Genomic DNA, 10,973 nt, shown 5'->3' on the forward strand with positions numbered 1-10,973 from the left:
GGCGGACCTGCGAACTTTGCGGCGGCGCGTGGAGGCGCGTGAGAGCTCCGATCACCGCGATCTTTGGACCACGGTGGTCGCCCGGCCGAGACGATCCAGATGGAGTGGTCGCCGGTCGATTCTGAAACTCCGGCGACGGTGCCGGCGACGGCGGCGACAGTGCCGGCGACGGCGACGACGGTGTCGGCGATGGCGGCTACGACGGCGGTTGCGACAGAGATGAGCACCGGAGACGACTGGAATAGAACCTAAGCTCTCGATACCATATGAAATAGTAAAAGAGATGAGGGGAAATCTCCCTTATGTGTCTGTGTATACACATAGGGTAATGTATTTATAATATTAAGAGTGTGGGCTAAGCCCAAATACAAATGAACATGTAAATGAAATAAACACAATATCTAACACAAGGTATGATCTCCTTGACTTTGTTTATAGCCTAGACTTATCATAACTTTAGTAAACCTTCGAAACCACGCTCATGGTGATTGTTTCAATCCATACAATACCTTTTTTAGCTTGCAAACAGTGTTGGCAGCTGTTTTTCCCTCATATCCAGGGGGCAATTCCATGTAAATCTCCTCTTCAATTTCTCTATGAAGAAAGGCATTTTTAACATCAAATTGTTGCAAGTTCCAACCATAATTAGCTGCTAGAGATAATATCACCCTAACTGTATTCACTTTTGCCACAGGAGCAAAAGTTTCCATGTAATCCACTCCATAGGTTTGAGTGAATCCCTTAGCCACTAACCTTGCTTTGTACCTCTCAATAGACCCATCAGCCTTGTATTTTATAGTATATATCCACCTGCACCCTACAGGTCTTTTTCCATACGGGAGAGCCACCAAATCCCAAGTACTATTCTTTTCTAGTGCTTCCATTTCCAGGTCCATAGCTTGTTTCCATTTTTTATCACTCAATGCTTCAGATAAAGAGGTAGGTATGGTTGTGGTGTTTAGGTTTGTGAGGAAGGCTTTATGGGTAGGTGAAAAGTTTTTAAAGGATAGTTAATTAGCTAAAGGGTACAATGGCTTGGTAGTGCATTTCCTAGTCTCTTTCCTAAGGGCAATTGGAATATCTAGGTCCTCATAAAGGGATGCTGGACTGGATTCAGATTCCTGTATATTTGGAAAAACAGAGTTTGATGCATTGGAGATTAAAGGATTAGGAATAGTTACCTCATGTAATGTTGGGTTGGATGGTTGAACATGGACAGATTCTGGAATGGTCTTTGTCTTCCTTGTATAAACCATATTTTTACCAAATCTTACATCAGCCCCATCTTGAGTCTCAGCTGTTACACTTTTAGTCTCTATTTCTAGTCCTAAGCTTAAGTCAGGAAGCATAAGGATATCATCTTCATTTGGTGTAGTCTCCCCCTGAAGATGATCTTCATAGAAGTAACTTTTGTGCTCAAAAAAGGTGACATCACAAGACACAAAGAATTTTTTGGATGGTGGGTGATAGCATTTATATCCCTTTTGTGTGGATGAGTACCCTATGAAAACACATTTTAAGGCTCTAGGATCAAGTTTACCTCTATCACTACTGTGGACATGGACAAAAGAGACACAACCAAAGATGCGTGGAACAAGGTGGTTGGATGTGGACACATTAGGATAAAAGGATGACAAAACCTCCATAGGACTTTTGGAAGCTAGAATACGAGAACGTAGTCTATTAATTAGATAACAGGCCGTTCTTAAGAACCTTATGTTGAAAAAGGAGAGCTCTAGTTTGGTCAAGGAGGTGTCCATTTTTTCTCTCTGCAATCCCATTTTGTTGAGGAGTTTTGACACAAGAGGACTCATGAATGATACCTTCCTTTTGACAAAAAGAAATAAGCCCATGATTGAAGTAATCTTTGGCATTATCAGATCTAATCTTCTTAATACTAACACCAAATTGATTTTTTACCATTGAGAAAAAATTTTGAACCACAGAGCTTACTTCAGATTTTTGTTTTAGTAAGAAAACCCATGTGACACGAGTGCAATCATCTATAAAAATTTTGAACCATAGAGCTTACTTCAGATTCCAACGTGGGGTCACCCTTCACCGTCACCTCCTTCCCTCCTTCTCGATACACCATTCTCAGTTTCCCCCAGCCCACCATTACTTCTCCCAGTTTCTCCAACCACTCCACCCCGAGAATTACTTCGACTCCTCCAAGTTCAAACAGATAAAACCTTTCAACAAGTTGAGCTTCCCCCAACTCCAACTTCACCCTCTCACAACACCCGCTAATTCTCTTCCTCTGGTCATCCCCTAGACTCACCATATAGGGTTGCATATTCGTCACCGTCATCTGCAGTTCCTCCACCACCCTCCGATCAATAAAGTTGTGGCTCGCACCACTATCAATCAAAACCAATACCTCTCATTGCCCAATGCGTCCTCGTAACTTCATCGTCTTAGGTGTCGTCAGTCCACCGGCGGACAGCTCCGATAACTCCATGGTAGCGATACTCAACTCCGTCTTCTCATCGTCTTCAATTTCTTCCTCCTCCTCTACTAGAATTAACATTCTCAGACCCCTCTTTGGGCAGCAGTGGCCGGGGTTGAAGGGTCCACCGCACCGGAAACATCTTCCCTCCTCCCTCCGCTTGATATACTCCGAGTAAGGGAGATTGCGAATGTTCCGATTATTTCCCCCGTTGTTAGCTATCGCATTACCCCACCCTTAGGTCGCATCCTTCTTAACAGACCCCACACTTTCAGCTTGTCCTCCTCGCCCCGTCGCGACTCGATTGGAATCAATTCGCGTCACCGCCCCCGTCGTTTTCCCCCAAGAACCTTGATTCTTGGACATCCATCCTCCTCCAGCCTTCGAAGCAGTACACAACTTCTCCACATCCCTCGCCACTCACATGGCAGTCATCAAGTCTGGGGGGTCATGTGGCCGGACATGATCACCCACTTCTTCCCGTAAGCTTGACAAGAAATACCCCATAATATGCTCCTCGGGTATTTGTGTTGTTTGCCCCACCAGAACTTCGAAATCGCGGATATACTCCTCCACCGGCTCTGCCTGTCTTATGGTCGACAGTTTCTCGTACACCATCCCTCGCGTTCCTCCTCCAAATCGTATTCCCAGAGCCCTCTTCAATCCATCCCAAGAAAGGTTCTTGGTCTTCTCCCGCCAAAATCAGAACCAGCTGTCGGCGTATCCTTCCATGCTAATAAACGCCAATTCAATCTTCTCCTCCTCAACCACCCTCTAAACTTCGAAAAACTTCTCAGCTCTGCCTATCCACACCCATGGCTTGCCCCCTTCGAATACGGCTAACTCGACTCGCTTCCTCCAATTTACCATCCATCCTTGGTTACCATCTCCGCCTCTTCCCCCTCCGCCGTTAGCTCCACCCCTATTATCGTTCACTGACGATTGACTTTCATCCTGTTGCTAGCCTCTGTGATTGTGGTTACGTTCTCCTAGCGCCTTCAAGATTGCTTGAACGTCCTGACGTATTGCCGCCGTCTCCTGTCGCAGAGCCCTCGTGTCTGCTTTCGTCTCGGCGATTGCAATCTCGATCGCCTCCAAGTGCCCTTCAACTGCTACTACTCTTCCCTCCATCACTTATCGCGACTTCTCACCGATTGGCATCCGGCAGGTCGGACCAAATGTTAGGTTCCTAGATTGGAACCTAATTTCCAACACTCAATTCCTCTCCAAGAAACAAAGAAAGATTGGGAAACTGTATGTTATTCACACTCTAGCATATGTACAGAAAGAATACAGAGGCATAACTCTCTTTCACAGGTATGAACCCGTCAAACAACTAAACAATCAATCCCTCTTCTATCTATCTATCCTCTATTTATACAACCTCTCCCGCCCACTCTTAACTGTTCTAAGCAGTTAAGCGGCTACAGTTAGTTCCCCTTAGTTCCCCTCTTTTCTCATTAAACTATCCATCCCCTATTATCCCAATCAGCTTTCCACAAAAGTTACCGTTCGGTTCTGGATAGGGCGACTGGGCTCCAACCATATATTTGAACCGTTCGGTCTCTCCCTAGAGTGATTCTCAATCATACTTTCGCCTCCAGTTCTCACGCCTCCGTGGAGCTCCTCTGCGTCCCTTGCCATCCTCATAGCGGTCATCAACTCCTGTGGGTCTAGCAGCCGTACTTGCTTATGAATGTCCTCCTGTAGCCCTGCCATGAAGTACCCCATTAGTTGTGCCTCAGTTACTCCGGACGTCTATCCTACCGAGATTTCGAAATCATGTATGTAATCTTCCACTGGCCCTATCTGCCTGCTGGACGCCAACCTTTCAAAGATTGACCCCTGACTTCTTCCTCCAAATCGGTTCACCATCGCCTCCTTCAACCCTGTCCACGTACGGTTTTTGGTCTCGCCCCTCCAAAATCTAAACCAATACCCAGCGCTACCCTCCATGCTGATATAGGCTAGGCGCAGTTTTTCCTCCTCGTCAACCCGTTGTAATTCAAAAAATTTGTCAGCCCTATTGATCCAATTTAGTGGATCAACCCCTTCAAAACTTTGGCAATTCGACCCTTTTCTTCCAATCACCGTTCGGTCCACCACCTCCACCACCGATCTTCTCTCCCTCTTCGTCCTTGTGTTGGTTCTCCCTTTTCCCGTTGACCGAGCTCTAGCTTTCATCCGAGTTCTCATCATTTTGACGAGTTCGTTTTTCCAGCATCATCACTTGTTGCATGTCTTTGCGGAGTGCCACTAATTCCGCCACCATGTCTTTGCGGAGTGCCGCTGATTCCGCCACCCTAGACATCTCCATGTTTTCTAGTTTCAGCTCCATGCCATCCAGTCTTCCTTCGATTGCATTTACTCTTCCCTCCATGATTTCTTTCTCTCTCTTATTGATTCGGCAGTTTCCTCACCCTTGACAAATCTGGCAGTTCTCTCACCCTTTTCTATCCGCTCAGTTGGCCTTACCCCCTCCTCCTTCGATCCGGCAGTTTCCTCCCTTGACTATTCGGCAGGTCGGACCAATTGTTACGTATCAGAGTATGGAAGGTAACTAGAACAATATCTCACACACTCAAATCAAGCAAAAGAATAATAAAAGAATGGAATAGAACGAATTGATATCTTTTATTGATGGCAATATCTAGATAAACACAAGTAAACAATAACTGGGAGCATAACCTCCTTCAGTCATCCAATAATTGGAAACATAACCTTCGTCAATTATCCTGAAGCATAACCTCCTTTACAAAACTCTCAAATCAAAAGCATGCCTCTAACCCTAGGCTTCCCCTTTATTTATACTAATTAATTCCCTCCCAAAATGTACTGAATATTAGAAAATAATCCTATTTACTATAATTATCTTATATGAATATATTTAGCCTTATTTACTATATTTAACTTATACCGAATAATATACTGAGATATGGCTTTGTTACTCTAATTATCCTTTGCTGAATATCTTCTCAGAATATCTCTCTTATTACCCTAATTAATTTCCCGCCCATCCTAAACGCTGACAGTTAGGCTGAAGATCCTTCACCCGTTCGGCTCAGGTCCTTCCCTGCTTCCCACCGTTCGGCTTGGTCGCCCCACGCCTCCCACCATTCGGCTTGGTCGCTCCTTGTTGTCCACCATTCAGCCTGGTCTCGCCCCTTTGTCTACCGTTCAGTCTGACCCTTCTCCTTTTTATCCACCATTCGACCTAACCCTTCCATGCCTTCCACCGTTCGGCCTCACTTCCCTCCTACCTTTCTTCTCCTTCTCATTACCTCCCACCTTATACCCTAACAGTTTATATGCCTCACACGTTCGATAATAAAGTAATTTTGAAGTTACACACCTAAGTTGTAAGCAACATAAAATATGCAAAAGATTCAGACAAAGGAATAGTTATTCCGATTTGAATGATGCTGCAATTAGAAATGATAGTCTTACCTGTAGTATGGGCAGCAAAATAGCTGGATCAAAATCATGAGAGGATTGAAGAAGTCCCCATATTCTAAGAACTTGATCTCTAAGCTCTATCATGTTTTGCAATTCAGTTTCTGACATCATAAACGGTCCATTTCCATTGCCATTGAAGACAAGGGTCCTAACAAAGTGAGGAATATATCTGTATGTTTCAGACATTGTACTGAGGGTAAAAGCTTCCGATACTCGAGCAGCCTCTTTTATAACAAGATTCCTCAAATCTTCACCATCTGCACTCAATAACACCTTCAGGACAGGTTGTAAAGCCTCCTTAGCAGAAAAATCTCTATCCTTTCTCCCCTGGGTTAACAGGTTTTCAAGTCTATTCCATCTGTACCAGACCAGATTAATGAATATTCAATTGCACTAAACATACATTATTCTACAGCACCAAGTTCAAATCACAATGGATTTAAGATAGTAGCACATTTCAAACCTGAACTTCCCATCCTTGAAAAGCAACTCTATAAGAGCATCTCTTAGATATGGATTTGGATCTGTTAGAAGCCTTTTAGCAAAATATGGGTATGATGCAGCCAGTACCTTAAAATTGGGATCAGCATACAATGCCAAACCTTCTAAAACTGTGAGAGAACGTAATATTAATGCGTAGTATGCAGGAACTGTCAACAGAAGAGGAAAAGAACAGAAAAAACAAAAATCAGCAAAATAGAATCCAAAAGAAAGTTAGGATTTAGGAATAAGAAGTAAATGTTTATAAGTCACTCCTCTAATGTTGGAAAAGAAATTATGGGAAATGATAAGTCACTAATAGGCATAGGCTATCTTACCATTAAATGGATACTGATACAAAACGTTTCCCAGACCATCTACTAGAGTCTTGAAGTTGAGCTCACTCACAGTATAATTAAGTGCATCATCAAAAAAGTTCCTAAGTGCTGGCACAATTGGAGATACATCAACATCCCTTGATAAAAAATCAAGATCATAGTAGTCACGAGCCATGGCCTCATAGTCTCTGTTAACCAAGTGAACAACATGACCAATTATGGCATATCTTGCTTCTTCTGGAGTCTCACTCATCATGCCGAAATCAAGAAAGGCAAGTTTTCCCTCAGGTGTTGCCAAAAGATTCCCAGGGTGAGGATCTGCATGAAAATATCCATACTCAAGTAACTGTCTGAGACTGCACTGTATGCCTGCATTTACCAGATCCAAGACTTTTAATCCTTGTCTCTCCATTGCTTCTTGCTCACTTAGTTTTACTCCATCAACCCACTCCATTGTTAGAACTTTAACACTTGTATAGTCCCAGAAAACATCAGGAACAAAGATATTTTCCTTGTCAGCATACAATTTTTTGAATCTCCTTGCATTTTGTCCCTCCTGCAGGAACCTGTCAAAATTAACATTCAATCCCAACAAATATCTTACATAACTTATACATGACAAACATACACACACATATCATCCTAAGTAAGTTTTCAATTACAATTGGAAAAAGATACTATGGTGATATGCCTGCCTTTTGCCTAAATTTTGGCAAATCAGAAAAGGCTCAATGTTTAATTTTGTTTTTATTTTCATAAACAAGGTTTTAGAAATGTCCACAGCCACGATTTTGGCCATGGTATCAAGGTTTTGGAGTCACCACGACTGCAATTACCAAATCAATAAGGATTACCACAAAACAGCAACCATTACTGTGACCACAACTTAAAACCGTGTTCATAGAGAAAATAAATAGGATCCGGAAATTGGCAATAGATGAATCATGCATGCCTGAATTCAACTAAAATACAAAGTTTGATGTTGGCATAAGGAATAACCTGAACATAGTTGAGCTCTTGAAAAACTCTACGTGCAAATTCGTCAACAAGAGCAACAACATCACTGGTGATAAAGTTCACATATTTATTTATAAGAAACCCTAGACCTCTAATTAGGTAGAAGTCCAATCCTATAGCTTCTTCAATGTCAGGCCGTTGCACCTTAACAGCAACAACTTTCCCAGAATACTTCAACTGGCCTTTATAAACTTGACCCAAACTGGCTGCTGCTACAGCCCTTGGAGATATAGAAGAGAAAATAGAGTCAATAGATAGTCCTAGTTCCCTCTCTATGCATTCAAAGGCCTGCTCATCAGGAAATGTTGGCAATCCATCCTGATAAAGCACAGAAATAATGAAGACAACCTAAGTAACCAGTTCATTCATAAATATCATAACAACACAAACAAATATATATAGACCACAACTCACTACAAATAGAGACTCCATCACATTAGTGAAAATTTTTCATTGAATGTCATCAATATTGTCCATTGTTAATTTAAAGACCAGATACAATAAAAGTCTTATATCAGTAAATGAGATCAGTTACATGAATCATACAATGTCAGTCAGTTGGGTTAATGAAGAAATTTGCAGAGACCATAAAGTCAAATGAAATAGTGAAGATCCTACAATGTTGCATATGGACATAATCACTGAACCAATCATTATTCTCACAAAAGGCCAAGTTAATCAATTCCTAGAACATGCTTCACTAGGAAAACCTAACAGGCTACACCACCCCCAATCGAATAAAGAGGTGAAAGAGTACATAAAATTCAATACTTGAAGTTCAGAGAGCTCCTCCAGATACTCCGGTGGACATATATCAGGCCTGGTAGACAACCCCTGACCCAATTTGACAAAAGTTGGTCCCAGCCGAGTGAATGTGTCCCTAAGCTCAATGGCACGAATCCTTTTATTTTGATCAAGCACTCCACTTTTCTGGTCAACCAACAGCTTCAACCCAAACAAGCCCACCGCAGTCAGAACCTGAAGGGCCCTTCCCACCACCTACCAAGAAAAAGGATAAAATCAATTCACAAAACCCAACCTCACCCACAAAAGATAATCCCAAAAAGACTCAAACTTCGGAAGAAGCAGAAAGGAAAAAATGAAAAACCTTGATGGGTTGAGAACCATATTTGGAGGCCAGAAGCTCAGGCGAATAGACAGAAGCATTGGCAGCACGAGCCAACGCTCTGGCCTCAGCTTGAATGTCATCAGCACGGTTCTCCGGAAGCGCAAGCACCTTGATGGATCCATCTAGTACAGAAGGAGAAGGAGGTGAACTCGGCGGCGTTGCCTCAACCAAAACACCACGAGGTTGAGGATTCAGCCATGTGAAGCTTGTTCTAGTTCTGGTTCTAGGTCTTGGTCTTGTGACAGTGATGGTTTTGAAAGAGAATGAAGAGGTAGGATTTGAAAAAGAATAAAAGGGTTGACCCGCGAGGGAAGAAGATAACATTGTTGCAATTGTAGCCATGAGCACTTGCTTCCTTGCTCCACTGTGATGCTGTAAAGAGTCAAATCTGAAAACTTTGTGAATAATGGAAAAGACCAATTGAAGAAGTTCGGGAAGAAGTAGTGAATTTGGAACAAAGTATAATGGGGGTTAGGTAATTTGGGTTTGGATCATGGGAATGGATATGCCAACTCAATGAATGATCTTGTTCCCTGTTCACATGGAAGAACAACAATAGAATATTGAAGATGGCTGCCGTACTTAGAAATTTGAGAAACAACAAATCATAAGGGTTTTTAGAAAAATTTAAAGCAACTTTTTTTTAACTAATTATATGATTTTTAAAATGAAAAATAATATATCCAACCTATAATAAAAATCAAACTAATATATATAGGTTTGCTAACGCACAAACCCTGTTTTTTGAATTAGTATATTTTAATATTTTAGTAATGTGTACTGAGTTTTAATAGACAAAAATATTCTTATATATAATGAATTATAAGTTTTAAGATTAAGGGTATTTTAATAATTTTTATTCTCAAAACTAACAACAACTCAAATCCTTACTCACATCTCTCATTTTTTCTCAACTCTTTCTCTTTCATCTCTGTCACTCTAATCTTTTATTTTCTCTGTCATATATAATGTAGCCTTAATTGAAAAAATCAGATACAACACCCTGTGACACTAAATATTTTCTATTCATCCTAGTTTCTTTTCCGCACGCCGCCTTCGTTCTTGTTTTTCGTCACTGTGGTCTCATTTTCTTTTAATGATATCTCTTTCCTCTACTAGTTTGTTCATCTTTAAGGTATGAAGCTCTTGGAAGAACTCTTGAAGGTTTTATCTCACTTTGGCAATCAAGGAAATTCAACTTGCAAACAAATCTGTTAATTACTCCTCACTTTGTCTCACTTTCTCACCGATTAGATTTGCTCAAATCCACCTTAGTTCAATAGGTTGGGTTTTTTAACATCTTCTAACGATTCCTCTTCATTCATCTTCGTCTAGAGGTTTATATCGTTTAAAAACCTTCGTAACTTTGATTTCTTCATTTTCATTGACTAATTCATCTTTTCCACCATTTAAATTGTTCTTTTCCGCCAATCCTTCGAACCTAGGGTTCGTAGTTCGTTTCCCCTTCTTCTGCGGCTTCCTCTATTCGCCCACTCGATTTTTACTAGATTCATGGTTTCTCACCAATCTACCATGACCAGTGATCATGAGAGCCTAGGTTAGGCGCGTCCGCTTGAGCTAAGTGTTTTTCTTCACTTTTCTGTTGTAAATTTGCCTTTTAGAATTTAATTCGACTTGAATTGATTTTTCAGCTTCGCAAGGATTAACTTGTAATTGTTTTGCATAATGGGTACTGTTGGCAAGTGTACCAAATTGTCCAAGTAATATAAATGGTAAGACCAAGTATCGTTTTCCCAAGAGACTCACGGCACTAAACTGTTGTGCTTTTGCTTAACCAATCAAGACTATAAAAATAATATTTTGGGATTTTTATAAAGTGCAGAAAATAAACATGAATGCAATTTGATCAATTGAGGTTAAACACAAAAGTAGATGAATGAATGGATGTTGTTGGGTACTAACAATTTCATCTATTCCACTCTCTCTTACATATTACCCTTGAATATTAGTTGATTGATTCAATTATTATGCGACTTTCTTAGCCTCCCCTTAACCCGANCNNTCGGCGAAAAGGGCCTAATATTAACTACTGGCTTGCTATCCCTAGCCTCCCCTAGTAATTAATACCGCATTATAAACAGAA

At 41.3% G+C, this 10,973-nt stretch overlaps 1 protein-coding gene across 1 annotated transcript in view; it reads right to left on the reverse strand.

Annotated features, from left to right (window-relative positions):
• Positions 1–9,471, reverse strand: part of LOC106755316 (protein ACTIVITY OF BC1 COMPLEX KINASE 3, chloroplastic) — an 18,253-nt gene extending 8,782 nt beyond the window's left edge. The window contains exons 1-6 of the mRNA XM_014637446.2: positions 8,849–9,471; positions 8,512–8,739; positions 7,723–8,058; positions 6,724–7,279; positions 6,369–6,555; positions 5,897–6,263 (exon numbers count right to left, since the gene is read on the reverse strand). Coding sequence (XP_014492932.1) covers positions 5,897–6,263; positions 6,369–6,555; positions 6,724–7,279; positions 7,723–8,058; positions 8,512–8,739; positions 8,849–9,211 — 2,037 coding nt within the window. The 5' untranslated portion in view covers positions 9,212–9,471. The remainder of the gene's footprint in view (positions 1–5,896; positions 6,264–6,368; positions 6,556–6,723; positions 7,280–7,722; positions 8,059–8,511; positions 8,740–8,848) is intronic.
• Between the last annotated feature and the right edge of the window lie 1,502 nt (positions 9,472–10,973).

The sequence above is a fragment of the Vigna radiata genome, unplaced genomic scaffold, assembly GCF_000741045.1.
Source record: "Vigna radiata var. radiata cultivar VC1973A unplaced genomic scaffold, Vradiata_ver6 scaffold_100, whole genome shotgun sequence".
Classification (NCBI taxonomy): domain Eukaryota; kingdom Viridiplantae; phylum Streptophyta; class Magnoliopsida; order Fabales; family Fabaceae; genus Vigna; species Vigna radiata.